A 21,402-nucleotide genomic window follows, 5' to 3' on the forward strand; every position below is an offset into this window, starting at 1 on the left:
TGATATTAACATGAACCACTCAATTGATTGGATTTTAACGGTATAGATGCGAACACAGATTGATAAGAAAATAACTGTTTATTAACTTAACGCTAATATTTCACTGTTATTATATCCAGCATCTTCAGAGCATACAAACAAAGTTTGTTTAGTAGCGAGACAACCGCAATCCGGTGTAACGGTGGGACCAGTATGAGAGTAATTGTAGCGTGCAACACAAAGACTAAAGTCCTAATTAGGCGCCAAGTAAGTTATTAAATATATATATATATATATATATATATATATATATATATATATTAAGTTGGTCTAGGATTACTCTCCCAAATCTTTGGTAGATTTATACAGCCATACTTGATGAGGTTTGGAGTATGTTTCAGGGCTTCTGTTGATTCCAGGAACAACCTCTCTGACTTGTAAAAGCTTCTGTGCAGTACTTTTGTTTTTTTCCAATTGATCCAGTGTGCAGGGGTATCCAAAGCATGGTCTACTAGTCATGACTTGCCATAGCGAAAGTGCCGGATATATTTTTTGTATTCATCGAGGCGGATGTCCACAGTTCTTCCTGTCTGTCCACAGTAGGCTCGATGACATGAACAGGGCATTTCATAGACTCCTGGGTGTGATAAAGGAGAGAATCTGTCCTTAGGTGAACGGATGAGAGCTGCCAATTTCACATAAGGTTTAAATACAGTGCGTATTTGGTGTTTGTTAAGCACCCTAGATATCTTTTCTGATGTTCCTGTAATGCATGGGATGGTTATAGTTTTGTTGTAGTCTTCTGTGGTAGTGGGGGGGGGGGGGAGCACTTAGTATTTTATCTATCTTATGGGAATTATAGCCATTGGTCAGGAAGGTGTGACGCAGGTGAGAAAGTTCAGCAGTGAGAGCAATGTCATTGGAACAAATTGCTCTAGCTCTATGGGTTAGTGTTTTTAAGATACCATATTATTGAGAAGGGTGCGATTGTGGTGTGATTGTTTGTGTAAATATCTCCGTGTGTGTGTGTGGGGGGGGGGGGTTCTATAAACCGAGGATGATAAGGAACCTTCTGGAAGACGTGTGATAAGTGTGTCCAGGAGGGGTAAACAGTCATTGGCATCTAGTTCCATTGTAAAGTGGATTTTAAGGTGTTGGCTATTTAGATGTACTAAAAATGTATTCAATGTATCTGACCATGATACATGGCCCAGATACATTGAATAAATGTATCTGGGCCATGTATCAACATAGTAGCCAGAGACTAGGTTTAAGAATGGCTGTATTGACAGCTAGCTTTTCCAGATGTTCTATATAGAAGTTGGCTAAGGGGGGGGGGATCCCATAGCTGTCCCATCTAATTGTTTGTATATTTTCCCTTTCCATGTAAAATAGAAAGGGAAAATTTCCATGCCTGTACTAGGAATTTAAATAGCTGAAATATATCAGGGGAAAATTGTGAATTTAATAAGTTAAGAGTTTCAGTTAATGATATTTTCGTGAATAATGAGGTGATATCAAAACTCATCATTAAGTCTGAACTTTTTAAGGTGTGGTTTTCTAAAATACTTTTTAGGTGGGTAGAATTTTTAAAAAAAGAGGGAGAATTTTTTTTTTTTGCAAGTGGCTAATAGTTTGGCTAAATGTTTAACAAGTTTATATGTGGGACTGTTTATACTATCTACAATAGGGCATAAAGGTGTACTTTGTGAATTTTTGGAGCTCCATATATCCAGGGTATTTTAACGTGGAGAGGTTAGACAGTCAACAATAAAAAATATATCCGGCACTTTCGCTATGGCAAGTCGGGTCTGGTAGACCATGCTTTGGATACCCCTGCACACAGGATCAATTGGAAAAAACAAACAAACAAAAGTACTGCACAGAAGCTTTTACAACTCAGAGAGGTTGTTCCTGGAATCAACAGAAGTCCTGAAACATACTCCAAACCTCAACAAGTGTAGCTGTATAAATCTACCAAAGATTTGGGAGAGTCATCCTAGACCAAATTAATATCTTTTTTTAAAAAAAAAAAAAACTTACTTGGTCCCTAATTAGGACTTTAGTCTTTGTGTTGCACGCTACAATTACTCATACTAGTCCCACTGTTACACCGGATTGCAGTTGTCTCGCTACTGTAACAAACTTGGTTTATATATGCTCTGAAGATGCTGGATATAATATAATACCAGCGAAATATTAGCGTCAAGTTAATAAACAGTTATTTTCTTATCAATCTGTGTTCGCATCTATACCGTTAAACTCCAGTCAACATGTGTGATGAACACATAGCCTTTCCACACGAACCACTCAAGATGCAACTGTGTAAAGACAATGCCTCAATCTGTACGTATTAGAACGTATTTTAGATTTCGAGAAATACCTCTTACAGGATAACTTGAAGATAAGGTATGCCAATAATAGCATGGCAAGTAGATTTTGCAGGAGTTATAATTTTCAAAAGAGGTAACAGGAGAGTGGATGAATGTGTGGAACACATTGCCCGAGAGTGTTATGGGGAATTTATAGTCCGACATGATAAACTTGTGTGCAGGTGTGACCAGCTATGATGAGTCTTTTGACTCCATGGAAATTTGATAAGTTTCATCTAAGTGATCATTATCAATTTCAATAGTTCCGTATCCAAAAGCTATAGATGAACTACATTTCTTATCTGTATATAAAAAAAAATTTCATGACTACAGCCAAATATAGTCATAAATTTATTGCCAGCATACTAATAAATTATATTACACACACACAAAAAAAAAGTGTTATTAATTTGTTACAAATTAAATTGCAATATGTATTGGCAAAAGTTACAAATTTCCTAAGGACGTAATTAAGGAATTAATGTACAATGCCTACAGAAAAGTATGCGTACAGACATTGCAGTATGGAATATGTCCACTCCGAACTGCGATGCAGCTCTCGCAACATCGTACCATGCTTAGCACCAAGTGACTCAGGAGTTCTTGAGGCAATCTGGTCCACTCCTCCTTCAGCGCAAGGATTAAAAACCTTTTTGATTTTTTTTTTGGAGGGGAATTTCAAGCAGCAACGTGTCTCCCTATTGCGCCCCGAACGTGTATTGGATTGGGATCTGGAGAGCATGCTGGCCAGTCGATTCGATATAATCGAATATATATTCGATATACATGCTGGCCAGTCGATTCGACAATATATATCGAATCGACTGGCCAGGGACTATGAGTGGTGAACGATTTGCAAAATCGTTCACCACTCATAGTCCCCTTTTCCAGCACCTGTAGCTCGGTGCGTCCATTAAGCATAAGGCTTCTCCACACCATGATCCCAGCACCGCTGTATCTATCCCTTTCAAGAACATACTCGCGATGGTAAGCAGTACCACTTTCACGCCATATCAAGTGTCGTCTAGAATCGGAGGAAAGACTAAAATGATTCTCATCTACAAAGAGTACATTAACCCAGTGATGCCTTGTCAATGGTTATGGATACAACGCCGCTGAAAACTGCTCTACAATGAGCTATGGATAAATGGACGCAAACTGCAGGTCTTCGGACATATAGGCCTACTTTGAGCTCAACTTGCAAACTGACCTGCCGTGGTGCATCGATTAGGTTTTGCTATTAAAAACGAAAATCTGTCTTCAGGCTCTTTGTAGAGCGAGGGCGTCCTCTTAGCAAACGTCCATCGGTTTGAAATGCTGCTCAGTTTGGATATAACGCTGAGATTCCAAATTCTCTGGCAATATTAGTAATTCTGCAGTCTTCTTCAATCTTTCCAATAATTCTTTCACGCGTAAAATCCTCTAGATGATGTCTTTGAAATAGTGCAAAACATCCAAGTTTGCAATTTTATTCCTTCACGAAAAGAGCTTCTTCCAACCAAAATTTGCTTGGCGCAGCCTTTTCCCTTTTAACCTATTGAGTGCTACTAGGTTATTCCTTTGCGCACAATTCGAAAATTTCAATGTGTACCCCCTTACTACTCAACATTATGTTATGCAAATTGTACCACAAGTTTATTCGTCAGAATTTGCGGTTGCAATTTTCAGAAATAGTGTTCTCCCTTAGGTTTTGGACACCAGTGTGTGTGTGTGTATATATATAAGCGCCTCCATCGCACTGTTGGAAGAACGACAGTTGCATTGCGCCTCGAGTAAAAAGAACCGAGTTCGATTAATGTCGTGACGAAAGGAACATTTATATATAGGCTTTTTTAAGCTGAGTTATACGATCCCATACGGAAGTAGCAGGGTTTTTCCTCCCCGAAAGTCTGATTTTTCATCACGAACAAGTAAATTGATCATGGGAAGACACAAAATTTACACTGTTGGTGGTGGGTGGTTCACATTAAGGTTCTGTAATATGCTATGCACCTCCATTTCATTTACCTCAATTCCTATATACATTTTATTGATTTTTTTTTGGAGGGGAATTTCAAGCAGCAACGTGTCTCCCTATTGCGCCCCGAACGTGTATTGGATTGGGATCTGGAGAGCATGATGGCCAGTCGAATACGGCTTTGGTCTCTCTCTCTTTCATGCAATATCACCATGCAAAGTGTTCACTTAGATTCTACTATTTTGACTGATTCAGTTACTTCCCTTACTTATGATTTTAAGCATTCCTTAAAATCATTCTGTCATATGCACTTTCTTTTACTTGCAGCATATCAAAAGGACTGTTTGAGATTCTCTTTAGCCTGCATTGCTTTCTTTCATAATCTGCTTTGCCTTTCTTATCACACTAGTTACCCTTCTGGCCTGTGCTTTGTATTGTTCAAGTGTCTGCAGATCGCCTTTCTCCTTAAATTCCCTCCACAATTTTTTCTTTTTTCTTTTTTTTTTTGCAGCTGCAGCTTAATGATGATATTCATCCATTTAACTCCAACTTGATTTACTCTCCTGACTAGGTAGGTAGTCTGCCATTACTTCCTTCAAACACTCTTCTACCACTTCCTATGCACTATCAACATCCAGCCCTTGCAGTTTTACATGCCATGGCACTGATCCAAGCAATTCCTAAGCTTGTCATACTTACCAGCCTGGTAATTCCACATATACCATGTCTTAACTGAAAATTCCACACATTTAGCCACCTCCCAGGTCAAGACCATATGATCACTCTCACCAATTGGTGGCAACATTAGAAACAAATTCTCAAATGCAGTTACTAGATGATCAAGCACTCTCAAACCCATAGTATATTCCATCACATGCCATCTCAGGTAATTATCCCTTAGTAACTACATAAATTCCATTTCCCTCTTCCCATGTGTCCTCTCTTCTTTCTAATCTATGTTCTGAAAGTTGAAACCCCTCCCCCCATAATAATTACTTTCCCTCTACTCATTCAGTCTATTTGCTAATGCATACTATTCTCATCATCTTTTCCATCCCCTGGTCTACAGCAGCATCCAACAGTATATTTTGTTTTTTGTTCTGCTGGCCTCTATTTCACACCAGATAGCCTCAAATGTGCTATTTTCCCTTGCCTGCAGTTGAACTTCTACTCTCTTTGATTGCAGTTCATCAGCTATCATCAATAACAATCCCCCTCCCCCTATTCTTTTCTCTCTATCCTTCCTGAACACACTATACCCTTCACATTCTATCCCACTATATATCATCTTCTGTCAGCCATGTCTCACTAATGCCTATACCCTTTGTTGTGGTATGATCAGAACAATGGCCCATGAAGGTATAAAAGGAAGCATGCCATCTTGTAACCTTCAGAAAAACATTAACAATAAAATGGACCATACTGAAGAGCTCAATGACACTTTCACCATGGCACTATCATAAGATGTCACTTTTACAGCAAGTCGAATCATGAAATATTTGCCCTGATCAACTGTAAGTGATGTTATTTTGAAGTGGAAATGCCTAGGAGCAAAAACAGCACAATAGTGACTTAGTAAGCCACATAAAATCACAGAGCAGGACCTAGTCCTGAAGCATGTAGCATAAAAATATTGCGTCCTTGGTTGAATGCTCACTGCTGAGTTCTGAAATGCCTCTACAAGCAATGCCAGCACTATGACTATCATTGGGAGCTGAAGAACATAGGTTACCAAGGCTGTTCAGCCACAAGCAAGCCTAAAATCAGCAACTGCCTCTATATTAGTGCTGTGAGGAACTTGGAGTGGGATATGGTTGTTCACAAGGATGGCAACTTCTCCATAGATAGAACCATCCCCTATCTTGCTCTTATGAAACATAGGATATTCAGCAGCTTTTAAATATCTCTTCTGCAGGAGGGCTTTGATCAATATTTTGATAGAATTCATGACAATTCCACCCAAAACAAATGTTTTGGTGAAAATGTGATTTGCATCACATGCTTCATTATTTTTGGTTGATAAACTGGACTTCACTCTTGTAAGATCTTGTTATCAGCCTTGGAGTTCCTTTTTGAGGAATGGATGAGTAGTGTTCATCTCTTCCTCAGAAAAAGTATTCAAGATGTAAATTTAACTCCATCCAGGATACTGGATACTTTATAGTTTTTTTTTTTTTTCTCCTCTAAGGATATAAAGGTATCCATCTCACCAATATAATTAAGTGGGTCTAAAGGCAAGTTCTTAATTCTTTCAGGTGCACATTCCATTAATTTTTTACTGACACATTTTGATGCAATGGAATCATTTTTGGTGTATTTTCAGGAGTAAGGTCATATTCATTTTTCTTCTTTTGCATTCACTTCAATGAGAATGCAAATAAATCCTACTGTTCAGGGATGACATAATTGTAAAAAGGTAGGACAGTCATGCATGTTAATGCAAACTTAATTTTTTTTTTTTTTTTACTGTTACTTTTCTGTGCAAGAGAATTTCCAGTAGATGTTATGGTATACTTCTTCTTTGCCTCCTGATATGTTCTGCTCTGTCTTGATTTTTTGAATTTCTTTCTCATCCTTCTACCTCTAGCATGCTCAGGAGTAGGCTCTGATCTCCCTCACTGTAGTAGTGTTTTGCTTTTTCAATCTTCATGTTCATGCTAGGTACTATCACAATGGACACAGATGACAGGTCTAGCACAACTGTATTATTTGACACTTAAAGTAGTGCAAACAATTCAGAATGTGCCTGGCAGTGGAGTTAAGATATCCTACTTTCACTGTTTTTTTTTTTTTTTGGACTTTAAATGTGAGGATGATATTCTTAGTCAGTACCAGGATATTATCCCTACATATAAGACTTTTTATTTTGACTGCCATTCCTTAACTTAGGCAAGTCTAACCAAGAATATCAAGGAAGAGGAAGTCCTCCCACTGCAATATTACTCCTCTCAAAAATAAAGTTTTGTGTGTGTGTTGGGGGGGGGGGGGGGTGATGGGGAGTACCATAACTAGTATTCCTCCATTTGATGTTGCACAAAAGAGTTTATCTGATTGTAGTTGAAACAACTTGCCAGAAACAATGTCTCATGAAGATTTTTTTTTCCCCAAAAGATTTTGGAATCTCTCAATCCTTCTGACAAAGGATAACATTTTCCCAATAGGACATTCCCCTGTTGAATGTATTCAGAAAAATGATGGCATGCAGCTGTAGGTGTTGCTGATGTTCTGTTTCTTATTTTTGCTATTTGATGTTACAATGGTTTCTGAAGTTAGTTGGGGCTTGTTGAGGGGGGGGGGGATTGATAAACATGAGAATGGAAGACATTGACGAAAAGGAAGGATTCAGTACTGGGACTCCCAGCCCACCACAGAGTCATACATGGAAGCTTATTATCTGGTAAGTAATGACCTTGTAAACTGAACACCACAAGATAAGCTACCCTAGATGCCATACTGGTACGGAAACCTTGAGTCTCCTTCCTCAGATCATTGGGAAAGAAACTTAGTGCATCATTGTTGATCCTCGCAGGCAAATCCACTAGCTGATCCTAGCTGAGCTAACGAGGACTATCTTGCCAAAGCAGCGCAAGACTATCAGAATCACCTCTTTATGGACGTTTGTGGATCATAAGCCACAGCAAACATGGCAATCATTGATGATGCAGTCATTATCTGCATCATCAGTGGATGGAGACAACTGCTACTATATATAAGATGAACTGATTAAATAAGAAACAATCTTTTCATAAAGCTTTAGTTCATCATCACAAGAAAGGTAGTAACTTTTGAACCATTTGGATATAATATGCAATACTGAAAAAAAAAAATTAGAAACGAGTTTTTTTTAAATCTCATTTTATTTTATACTAAATAAATAAATTATACCATGCTAATTCCAAGGTGGCAGTTCTCCATTATAACAAACACTGGTCTATATCTTTTTATCTAACAAATTGCAGAGATATGCACAAAAATGTATAGGTTTTACATTTGTGCAAAGGCTTTTCCACTTATCTAGAACTGCTACACTTCTAAGATTTCACAACTTTTTTTAAAAAATATATCATCAAATACCCGTATAGACATCCTAGAATTTTCTACATTTCTCTGACATGTATATACTTGTGTATATCTTCCCCTTCGAATATAACAGCTAAATATCTACAAAACTAAGCTTGCAAACTTAATCACATAAATTATCCAAACATAATTGGAAACTAGTTATGTACAACTTTTCACAACTATTTACATGATACATATCTACAAAAAACTTAAGTAAAAATTTGCATTGCACTTTTAACAGACATAGCTTGTTCCATCATTTTTCTTTCAAAAAACGGAACAAAATATAACAGGTTATTTTACTCCACAGGAAAACGTTTTTACATCACATTAATATTCATATCACGAAATACTCGTATTATGCTAATACAAGCTTAATGTTGAACATTATCACAGACAATATAACCATGAAAGTTTTAAAGCAGTAGTGTGCAAGTGTAAATTTGTTACACAATTTCATTAAAGCCTCTTTAAAACCAATTATATAAAAAAGCATTTTGCATCCATTTAAAGTCTTTATGATAACCTACCATTAAAATTACATTCTATCCAAAAGGTTTAGAATATAAAATGTGCAAATGCGGATAATGCTAGCTACTACTATAACTTGAATAAATCAAGTTAAGACAGCTAAACTAAGCTGAAATATTTTATGATGATTACAATGAAAGTTTCAAAGGGCATATCCTCCCTTTCTCAATGAATGAAGCGTTTTCAATGGTCCCACTGTATTTAAACTTAAGTATCGAAGACTATTAAGTTGCAAAATGGGATTAGGCATATGAGAAAGTGGTGGCGATACAACTGGCGTCATATTTCTATAGCATTCCTTTTGGATTACCAACTTTGGCACAAATCCCCAGGGATGCTGCAGAGCAGACCTCTCATTTCTTTGATTAGTAAAATCAGCACACTGTGCATGAATGTTTTGATTTTTAATGGCATTTGTTCTAATCATTTGTTCATTGATTGTGGAGTGCCCTGATATACCAAGGAATGTATGAAGTGCAGGAAAAGTATTATTTGCAGAATAATTGCAGCTGGTAACATTAGCTAATATATATGCAGAATCAGATCGCATTTTGTTTGAGTCACTTCCTGTTTTGCTTTCTGATATATTAGAGAATTTTCCAAAAACGGAAGCAAGTCCAATTGTAGGATTATATGAATGATGCAAAATACTATTTCCTTTTGGGATTTTTAAGTGCTGGATCAAATTAGGAATGTTAGAAGAACTAGGAATAGGTGATAAACTTCTTTCTGGTGAAGGAGGAGGAGTTTTAGGAGTTTCCTAAAAATAAACAATAAATAAGTATATGTTAACTGAAAAATAAATTGAAAAATAATAACATACTAAGTAATAACATTTTAAAAAGATACCTAAAGTGATGACAGTTTCCTATGTTGAAAAAAACTTCACAGAAAAGAAAGATTATGAAAATTACATTTTGTTAATGAATAGAGAAGAATGCATGAAAAGTGCTAAATATGCAGAAGAGGAAGGGAAAAATTTTCATGGAATTTCTTGGTGCATAGAAATTTTATTTATTTTTTTGATAGGCATTATTGCATAAATTAATGACAATATAAAAATCCTCTAACACCTTTTTTATTCTTTTAAGTAGATGGGCAGAACACTTTTAGCCCTAACTACTGTAATTTGTAAGCAGCTGATTTCCACCTATAACTTTCACCAATGAGTGAGCCTCTATCTCCATGATTTTGAAGACTTCTAGACAAAAATACAATAGACAACTGCTGCCATCTTGGAATCTTAACTCTTACCGCTATTACTTTTGAAATAATGAGCTTCATGGTAATTTTTCTAAGTTACAGAGTTTAAAAACTCAAGTTTCTGAGAGAAAAACTCACTTCCCTATGCCAAAGATTATCTAGGAAACTGGCTGATAGAAAGGTGTAGAAAAGTTCTAGTGGAAGCTCATATATAATCAAACCTATAATTTTTTATTTTTATTTTTGACAATTCAGCATTATGGAACCAAAAATGTTACAGGACTATGCATACATGCACTAATATTTTTAGGTACACAACTGCTGCCATCTCAGAATCTTAACTTTCACTTTATTTATTCATATGGGGTTCCTCCCATTCGGCCGCTGTCCCTTAAGACTGGTTGTGCGCTCCTAAACAGGGATTAAGTATGTATTTTATGACTGCAGACATGTGTGTTCATGGACCGGTTTGCCTGTTCTGAGGGATAAAAAACCCAAGTTTCTGGGTGAAAAAACCCTCTATCTTCGTATGAGACCTTTAGTTGAAAGGTCTCATACGAAGGTCTCATATCGTAGACGGGAATCAAACCCAGGTCTTTCCAACCAAAGGGCTTCATCTATACTGACTGAGCTACAGAGGCTCTGGTCACTGACTAGCTGCTATTACTTTTGAAATAATGAGGTTCATGGTAATTTTTCTGAATTAGAGTTAAAAACTCAAGCTTCTGGGAGAAAAACTTACTTCCCTATGCTAAAGATTATCTAGGAAACTGGCTGATGGAAAGGAGTAGAAAAGTTCTAGTGGAAGATTTTATTTATATATATATATATATATATATATATATATAAGCAAACCTGTAACATTTTTATTTTATTTTATTTTTTAGCATTGTGTATTTAGACAATTTAGCATTATGGAACCACAAATGTTATAGGACTATGCATACATGTACTAATATTTTATTTATAACATTTAAAAAAAAAAAATTATTAAGTTTTAATCTGTATTAATTTTGTGTACTTTATTGTACACTTCTACAAGAGAACAAAGAAATTAAACTGATATTACTTAGGTGAATTTTGCAAGCAAGCTAATGACAGTAATACAAAATATTTGAAACAAATTAACAATGTTGCATGTGCAAGTAATTCATACTGTATTATGACTAGTGATGTGATGCACAGAATGTCTGAGATCCAGGTCTTGATGAAAGATGACCAAACTTGATGTAACATATACCTTAATTCTTTGAATGTTCTGATAAAAAAAATTTAATTAATATAGGACTTTATATATACTGCCATATTGTGCTGCTAGTCCTGATTTGCATTTTCATTTTTTTACTCCACATCTTTGATATGTTCTGACATGCATTGTGCTTCACTGGTCTGTTTGCTCCACATGAACATCTGATTTTTTGAGATGGGTTTGGAATGGCAAAGGAGATCAGAGATTTTATTTACTAGAGAGAAAGCCATTTTTATTTCTTGTTACCAAGCTTTTTATCCATGAGGTGTATATAAGAGTAATACTGCTCCTCTATATTCCTGTTTTTCTGTTCATTTGCTAGGAGGCTCTTTTAGGATGTTCTCTACTATTTTTTGATATAGCTATTTAGTGGAAGGATAAGGGATGTTTGAGTTTTTTAGTACTGCTAGAAGTGTATAAATGCTTTACCTCAAAAGGTTTTTATAGTACAAGTTGTTTTTGTGTGTGTGAGATGAATTATGGTAGGATATTGCATGGAGGTATCTTCTTGTGTGCATTGTGATTTTCTATAGACCAGGTAGTTAAATTTATAATTTATTTTGTTCAGAGACGTGCAGGAGAATCTCTAAAAAAAGATGAGAAATCTGTTGTTTTCTAAGTTGATAGTGAATAAATTTATGCAGGGATGAATAAGCAAATTAAATGATCAGCAAAATCAAATAATTATCTTGACAAACTGGGCCATATGATTAATACATTATCCACATAGCATTGTCAAAGTTCAACTCATAATTCATAGAAGGATTCTTGAACAGGTTGGCTAAAAGTAAAGATAGTGACAGTCCACAACTAGGCATTATTTCTACTAGTGGTGTATCTTTTATATCGAAAAACTTGTTGATGAAGTACTCACGTAACTCTTAATAATCTGGTGATAAAGCTAATATGTTGGATATTTATATCATCTAAGGAAAGTATAATGCACTTTACATATTACTTAGAAAAAAATTTAATATTTCCAGTATTTCAGCAGAGTCAAATTCCAGTTTATTGTTCCCAATCATCAGGGAACAATAAACTGATATGTGTATGCAGGTAGTATACTGGGTAAGTAAGACTGAAGCAGAACAACAAAGGCAAGCTAAAGTCCTAAAATGTGTCCTCTAGGGATTAGGATAGGATTGGTTTTCGGGCTGAAGTTCTAAGAATGAGCCTCCCAGATTTGAGACAATTTCAAGGGACCAAATTTGTTTGCAGTTTGAGTGGTTCCTTAAGGCTCAGGTAAATTACTGAAAAATTCTTTTGTAATTTGCTCTGGTGAAGCAAGGTGTCCCCCCCCCACTATCTTATGGTGAGTGTCCATCAGTTAGCCTTGACTGGCTGTAATGAAACTACATGTAGTCCTTGTGTTCAGCAATTCCAATGCTAGCTGTCCTTCCCATCTGACCATAGTAGGACAGCTTACAACTACATGATACCTGGAAAGCCTGGGGATTGTGGCTGGTCTCTGGGAAAGCAGAGATAAGGGATACCAATTTTTTATGTGGTCTGCAAGTGGTTATAAGGTTGTATCTTCTTAGAATTTTTGTCAATTTTTCAGATGTGCTTCAGTGTAGTCTGTTTTCAAAGTGGGAAGTGTAGTTTTAGGATTTTAATATTTTTTGGATTTAGTGGGGATTGTAGCCATTGGCTAAAAATGTGCTGCAAATGTGTTTAAGTTCAGTGGTTCCTTGATCCTAAAAAGTGTCGCCCCAGGACATTTTTAGGACTTTAGGATTGTCTTTGTTATTTTGCTTTGACATTACTTATCCAATGTAGTGTAACAATTTGGCTTTGCAGAATAGTGGAAATATTAAGTTTTTCAATATATATATATATATATATATATATATATATATATATATACATATATACACACAGTAGGCCCCCCTCTATCCGTGGGGTTTAGTTCCATCGTCTTCTGCGGATAGTAGCGAACCCTATATATATATATATATATATATATATATATATACTATGTTTTTTCCTATGCATAAATACCTATGGCAAAGTTTAATTTATAAATTACGCACAGTAAGAGATTAACAACAATAACTAATAATAAAACAGAACAATTATAACCACATACTGTAATAAAGCTATCTGAATGTGAATGGAATCTTAGCAACCTCAGATGTGTGTGTAGCTTTCTCCAACTTTGCAATGAGTTGCCCTGGTGTTGGACAATCTCTGCGATCAGCCGAACTGTCTATTACTAAAAGAAAAAGCCATACGGCTTCATTTCGGCAATGTAAAATTACATAAGCAAAGTGGATATTAGATCCAACATTATTTCAAAGCTGAATGTTTGTAGACACTATGAAAGTTTTGTAAGTTGACCTTCCGTGTGTTAATATCTTCGGATCAGGGTTGACCGTGGATACGGGGGTCCTACTGTATGTATGTATGTGTGTATATATATATATATATATATATATATATATTATTAGGGTTACCAAGTAATTTTATAAGCTTGGTTATTTAACTCCTAATCCCAAGTATGCAAACAATTAAGTTGCGTCTGAAACATAGTTCAAGTCTAAAGATGGTACAACACCAGGGCAACTCACTGTAAAGGTGGATAAAGCTCTGATCACTATTCTTAGTATTTTCCCATAATGTAAAGTACATATCACTAAAAGATGTATACTGCAATACATTATGGGTGGGGTCACTACCCAGACCAGTTTCAACCTTTTTTCAGGTCTCCTCAGTGAGTAGCTAGACCCTAAATACCAAGGTTTTAGTAATACAGAGCCTTATCAACTTTACCTATAGAAGTTGCTGCAAGGTGTTTTTATTTTTAATAAAAAGGAAGTTAGGAAGTTAGTAATGATGTAATTTTTTTCATGTAGTACTATCATATCCTGTACATCCCTTGAGGGTACATGGCAGGAATTTGATGATGATGGTTATTTAACTCCTAATGTATTGCGGTATACATCTTTTAGTGAGATGTGCTTTACATTATGGGAAAATACTAAGAATAGTGATCAGAGCTTCACCCACCTTTACAATGAGTTGCCCTGGTGTTGTACCATCTTTAGACTTGAACTATGTTTCAGGCACAAACTTAATTGTTTGCATACTTGGGATTAGGAGTTAAATAACCAAGCTTATAAAATTACTTGGTAACCCTAATAATATACAGTATCCTCAAGTTAAAAAAATTAATTACATACACTATATATATATATATATAGTGTATGTTGTAATTTCCTTAAATAATGTTATTATAGTGATATCTAGTGGTGGAAATAGCCTATCGGAAATAGCTCTCTTACTTCAAGGTACATTTGATGAACAGGTTGATGGCATCCAGGCTTGCTAGCATGTCACAGTTGGTTTTATTACAGTATGCTTTGATATTTTCTGTGAAGTGTACAATGTTGTTTTATGTAAGTTTCAGACTTGTCTATAAACAGAACTACCCAGCTGTGCAAGATATTTAGAGAGAAGAGGATGGGTGAATAAATCTCTGGCATCCACTATGGGCTGCTTATGCATCTTTGGAACTCTAAAATTCTGAGAACTAGTGGATGTCTAGAATCAAGATGTTTATTGGCATTCTCAAGCCGGTTCACAAGGCTTAAGCAAATTGCTAGTCATGTGGGCGTGCCAGGTAGGATCATATTCTAGTAGAATGTTTGCATTATTAAGCAAGTTCTGCATTTTAATAATATGATGTTTCATGTCATTTTTTCCTCCCTTCAGCATTCCGGACATTAACTTTCAATAAATATTTATTTACAGAAATATTGCTTTATTAATGAACTCAGAAATATGCTATGGTTTGTGTCTTTTATATCACATCTCTCTCGTTCAGAACCAAATTTCAAAAAAGATATAGGTTTTATTTTGCAGTATCTCTTAGCAAATGCTGACATGGATGAAGAGATGAGTCTTATAAACTTGGACACTAGCCCAAGTTTATAGGACTACTGTCATCCCATATGGTTACAGGACATGGACAATATACTTGAGACACCTAACAAATACTACTAATGTTGCTTTTGAAGAACCTTTATTAAATGGAAAGACAGGTGCACTAATACCGCATTCTGACTCAAAGTGCATAAGCATTGATCGTCTACTACCAACTTCGCTGGCTGGTCATGTCACCTGTACATAAGATGCTCATCCCCAAAAACATGTCTCAGCAATGAGGAGGGCAAGATGCTAAAAAACAAAAGGAAACAAAAGTGCTTCAAAGATAACCTCCAATCAAATATGAAAGAAATACAATATCAACATAAATCTCCTCTTGACTAATTGAAATTAAGCAGTGTAGTATCTACATGATTTCAGTATTGAAACTGTGTAGCATGCCAGGCAAAAAAAGAAAAAGAAAGAAAAGAGTATCAAGTCAAATGGGAAAATGTTTCTTAACCAAACTGGCATACATTCCCCACACTTTTGCAAATGCATGCCATAACAGTAAATCATCTGAACAACATATCTGGAAGACTCTATCAAGAATGGATTGAGTTGTAAGTTACAAAATTTACACTTGAAACAACAGAAGAAATTTCAGTTTTAGGGATAGGAAGGAGGAAAGGAGTCACCACTGGAATTTGTGCAAGAGTATGGTTAGCAGTGACCGAGATTTTATTTTTGTTTGAAGAGTAGAATGGGTTATTAGATGCAATCATAAGCACTTTTATCAGTGAATGATTTTAAGGACAGGTATGATAGGCGTAGTAATTCCTCATTTTATTCAAAATTAGGCTTACCTACAATCCAAGTCTTGGATTTTAGGTGAGATTGAGTATATCTGTTAGCAAGTGTGCTAAGGCAGCATCCCCCCCCCCCTCAAAAAAAAAAAAAAAAAAAAAAAAAAAAAAAAAAAAAAAAAAAAAAAACAGAAAAGAAAAACATTTTGTCTCAAGCCACTTAAGACAAAACTTCAGTTTTATTTTCAGCCTAGACCAAACATATAATAGCTAGCAAAAAATCAATCCATATAAAGCTCTGAAGGGATAGAATGCAGAGAGGCTGGCTCCTGCTCAAATGGTAGCCATATGCTCTGATCTCTTGCCATGTCTACTGGATGACTGCTCTTTTTATACTACTCCCTCTCTATATATATATATATATCACACAAAACATTCTTCATAACATCACTCAAAGAAAAAGTTCAGCTCCTGGCTTTATTCTCCTCTAATTCCTGTATGGATAATTGACAAATCACTCTTTAATACATCTGGAATTTTACACTGCATATTACCTCTGATCAATCAACAATAAGCCTTCCTGATCCTGATGGTATCATGAAGACTTGTGTTCTGAAATTAACAGCCCTCCAATGTCATATCTACTGTATACACTTCCTTATTTATGTAACAAATACCTTACAATGTGGAAGCAAGCCTATATTCAACGAATTAAAAAAAAGAAAAAGGGCTGAATGGTAAGCTGTCATTTCACTGTCTTCAGTCCAGTTCTCTCCGAAATAATCAAGGTCAACAGCCAACTTAACTGTGTGAAAGCCCAACAAATTAACTAACAACCATAGTATACCATCTACCACTCTTAATCCAGAACAGATCTCCTAGCCCACATTCACTTCAGGACATAAGCCATTGAAATAAATTTTTCTGATGGGAAAGGTTTGGAGAAACCCACACAGTCACTCTTTGAAATTTCTTAGGCATCTGATCAGCTCTAGCACACAGAGACCTGCTTACTGAACTACCATCTTATGGTCTGCCTTTTTCACTTGGGTCACCAAGAAGCTGGTGACCCAAGTGAAACTTCACTGAGTGTTAGTGGATAGTTTGTTTCCTTCAAATTTTCATGTAAATACTGGAAAACTCATAGCTTTGTATTTCATCTTTCTCTTCCTGTGGACATTAATGTTTCATCTCAGACTAACTTCAAATCCTACCCAGTTTTGCTGAATAATACACTCCATTCTACTTTTTCATTCAGTAAGCCTTGGAGAGGTAAAAGATTGAAATTGAAATCTTCCATAAACTTCTTTAAATACTGACCTCCTTACTATTCTCTAGTATAGTAAACATAGTCTGGCAAACACTACCAGAACACATTATTTCTCAGAGGATCTCACTTTCACTCCACTACCCATTACCTGTGTTGATATTTGGATCTTCCTTCAATCAAAAATTTGATTTTTGTTTTTCTTCTTGGATTGAAATGTACCTCCATTCATTCCTGTTGCAAATGTTAGACTGAGTCTTCTCAGCCCTCCAATAAATTCCAAATTTACCTCAAATTTAATGTATCCCCTATATTATTAAATATGTGATTTAAAAAAAAATAAAATCCACCAACACCTTTAATTCTCTTATAGGGAGTAGGCAAGGCTATTTTAGCCCCATCTAACTTTTGGAAACTGTGTGGGCAGTTCAATCTCCACCTTTACCTAATCAGAGATAACTGGCCCAAAACTATCACTAATTTTAAGCAAAGAGAGAGATGTCAGATAAGCTGCTATCTCAGTGTTCATAACACACTGTTATTGTCTGAAATAGTGTGGGTTCAATGGATCGATTTTGAGTTTATGGGAAAAAAAGAAAAAGAAGCTTGCCTGTGCCAGAGAATGACTAACTTGGAAATGATTGAACTTAGGTCTTTCTGCAGACAGCTTAGTGCTGTGGATGCAAATACACACACACACACACACACACACACACACACACACACACACACACACACACACACACACACACACACTAGGGGGTTCTGCCCCCCTACGGCACCCAACCCTCTGTGTTCCAGACTGGTAGGCCGGTTCTCCTTGAATTCTGATGACTCGAATTTTGAGGACTCTACACTCAGGGTAGCCCTTGAGTGTCGAGTCTTCAAAAAGGGGGGGTAGCACCCCCTGGCACCCAACCCCCCATGTTCCAGACTGGTAGGCCAGTCATCGGACTTGAATTCCGATAACTCGAATTTTGAAGACTCAACACTAAGGGTAGCCCCTGAGTTTCGAAACATTTCAAATAACTTGACAAAAACGTTACATAAAAACGTTACAGCCTACATCTGTTTCAAGCTGAAGTCACATCCGTTTCCAATTTCAGCTTTTCATTTTATAGTACAGAGTAGATATATTGTTGTAACACTATTCATCCCATTAAATAATATCGAGAGGAATATTAAATTATGCAAAAAAACAGATAAAAATTGATCTAGGACATGAATCTTTATATAGACTTTTTTAACTGAAGGCAAGTTAGTTGGCTTTATAGAGTGGCAGGATTCTTCCTTCCTGAAATTTGGGTTTTTCATCCAGCAAAACAGGCAAACCAACTACAAGTGCACATGCATTTAAGAGACATGGTATGCTGGCCTCAACTGTTACACTTCCTTATTTATGTGCACTCAATGACTTTAAGGAAAATGAAGATTAAAACAGTATAGATGCTATATTTCTGAAAACTTTCAGAAATATATTTATGTTCTGAAAACCTTTTTCAGAAAAAAATGTAGCTCTGCTGAATAACAATCAATACCATATAGCAGGCCTGCACAACTTGATTGTCTTTGAGGGCCAAACCCAACTTCAACCACCTGAGCAGGGCCAGACCACTTTGGACCTATAATCTTAGACTAGTCCACTGCAGCTAAACTATAGTAAATTTGTTAGTAAGTCTACACAGTAAATAATAATAACAGTAAATACTAATTAATATGCATATTTAAATTTTTTAGAGAGTTACAATTAAAATTATAATCAAAATTATTTACAAACAGATATAATTGCAAAATTTCTCAATAAAAAACACTTAAACATAAACACAAAGTTTACTAATAATTTCACTGAGAATATCACACTTATTCTCAGTGAAATATCAGTGACTGAATGTCACAATGTGATACATTGCATTTCTTTGTTGCCACTATTTTATCAAAGTTTGGTGTCATGTTTGAAGTGGCCATTCTTAATATGGCCTCTAAATTGATATCACTTAAAGATGAACGCTGTTTGGTTTTGTTCAAGTTCATGACCAGTTCACGACAAGTTCCAGATCGGCTGCTAGAGGGCCAGACGGTTGGTCGTGTTTTCAGGGAGCTCCCAAAAGCTAAGTATAATTTTGAATGAAAATTAGAATATAAGTTAAAATCATAACGTAATATTGTCTAATTTTGGTAGCTTGTGGTGTCTGTGTGATTTTGGTGCAAATTCCGTTATTTAATTTAGTATTTAACAATACGTTTCATAGATTTGAATATGGCGCCAATGCGACGTAAGATAATGGCGTCCAAAAATACGACGGCATTGTTCAAAAACTATAATGTGAGAGAATTTGTCCAATGTGCTGTGTGTGGAATGTATGCATTCCCGAATGAGGTGGGAGTTTGGATTGAAAGTGATAGTGGTGGGAGAATGTGCAGAAAGTGTAAGCAAAGTGAGGAGTTGAATTATGTGTCAGGTTGTGAGACAGCTATGGTTGAAGAAAGCCAGAATGTGAGTGAAAATAGTGGCATGATAAGGAATTGTGATGTACAAGATGGAAATGAGAGCAGTGATCTAAGAAAGAGTGAGAGCAACTATACAGAGAGAGAAAATGGTTTGAATGATAAAAAAAAATGAGGAATTATTTGTAGGAAGTGAGATCGCTAGGTTGCGCGCAGTGATACAAAATGCGCAGTGGCAATTGGAGCACCTGCAAAACTCTTTCCAGAGTGATTCGGCTAACGTAAATAACCAGCGTAAGAGTGGGCAAATTTCTGAAATGAAGGAAAGAGTGTTGCATGGTGACTCGTTATTAAGAGGCATGATAGATGGGAGTGTAACTAAATCATACTTACCGGGTGCGAAATTTAAGGATGTAAGTGAGAGTATTAGAGTGCAAAAACAGAGGGTGAAAGAATTAATAATGTGGTGGGTACGAATGAATTGAAAGGTGATAAATTTTTTATGAGAGAGGACTTGAAAGTATTGTTAAAGGTAGTGAAAGAAAAGAGTGACAGAGTTAGACTGGTGAGTCTGTTGCTGCGGTATGACGGAGAGGAGTTTAGAAGGAGGACCATAATCGCAAATGACATTATGAGAAGGTTATGCAGACAGTGTGGTGTGGAATTCGTGGACGTGTGGAATGAGTTTGATGGGCGAAAGGACTTATACAAGATGGATGGCTGGAATTTGAATGGATTTGGTGTGCGTAGACTGGAAAAAGTGTTGCTGAATGAAGTGAAAATGGATGTGCAGAACCAGGGAAACTAGAACTACCAAGGATGGGGGGGGGAGTGGATATGCAGACATCAGTGAGACAGTTGAGTGTAAAAATGTATATAATGTACCTGAGCCAGCACTAAGGACAAAAAATGGGAATGGGACATTTAGAATAACGCATCAAGATAGGGGTGGGACAAAGGGATCACTGCATTTCATGTATACTAATGCCAGGAGTATTAGGAACAAGAAGGAAGAATTTTTGGCCTTGATTGGCTCTTCCTGGCCACAGGTTATTGGCATTAGTGAAACATGGCTGACGAAAGATGATATAGTTAGTGGGACAGAATGTGTAGGTTATAGTGTGTTTAGGAGGGACACAGAAAATAAAATGGGGGAAGGGGTTTTATTGATGATAGCTGATGAACTGCAGCCAAGGAGAATTGAAGTTGTATTGCAGGATAGTGAAAGGAGCTCATTTGAGGCTATTTGGTGTGAGATTGAGACTAGGAGAATAAAATATACAGTTCAGTGCTGCTATAGACCAGGTGATGGAATAGATGGTGGAGATAGTATGCATAAACAAATTGATGAAATGAGTGGAAGGAGGGTAATTATTATGGGGGATTTTAATTATGGTAACATTGACTGGACGGAGGAGAGGACACATGTGAGGAAGGAACTGGATTTTATTCAATTATTAAGGGATAACTATCTGAGACAGCATGTAATTGAAAATACTAGGGGTGAGAGAGTGCTTGACCTGGTAATAGCATCTCACAATTTGACTAATGAATATGACCATGTAGCCACCTATTGGTGAGAGTGATCATAAGGTCTTGACCTGGGAGGTGGCTAAAGTGTGGAATTTTTGATTAAGACAGGGTATATGTGGAATTACCATGCT

The 21,402-nt window shown here is 36.3% G+C and overlaps 1 protein-coding gene across 2 annotated transcripts in view; it reads right to left on the bottom strand.

Annotated features, from left to right (window-relative positions):
• Nucleotides 1-8,156: 8,156 nt before the first annotated feature.
• The window catches only part of LOC150104987 (trafficking kinesin-binding protein 1-like), a 231,964-nt gene continuing 218,718 nt past the window's right edge, over nt 8,157-21,402 (bottom strand). For both annotated transcript variants that reach the window (XM_090396090.1, XM_090396089.1), the window contains exon 17: nt 8,157-9,661. In XM_090396090.1, the coding sequence (XP_090252216.1) occupies nt 9,044-9,661 (618 nt within the window). In that variant the 3' untranslated portion in view covers nt 8,157-9,043. The remainder of the gene's footprint in view (nt 9,662-21,402) is intronic.

The sequence above is a fragment of the Typopeltis vanoorti genome, chromosome 7 (genome assembly GCF_054136105.1).
Source record: "Typopeltis vanoorti isolate ZY-2024b chromosome 7, IOZ_Tvanoo_1.0, whole genome shotgun sequence".
Lineage (NCBI taxonomy): Eukaryota > Metazoa > Arthropoda > Arachnida > Uropygi > Thelyphonidae > Typopeltis > Typopeltis vanoorti.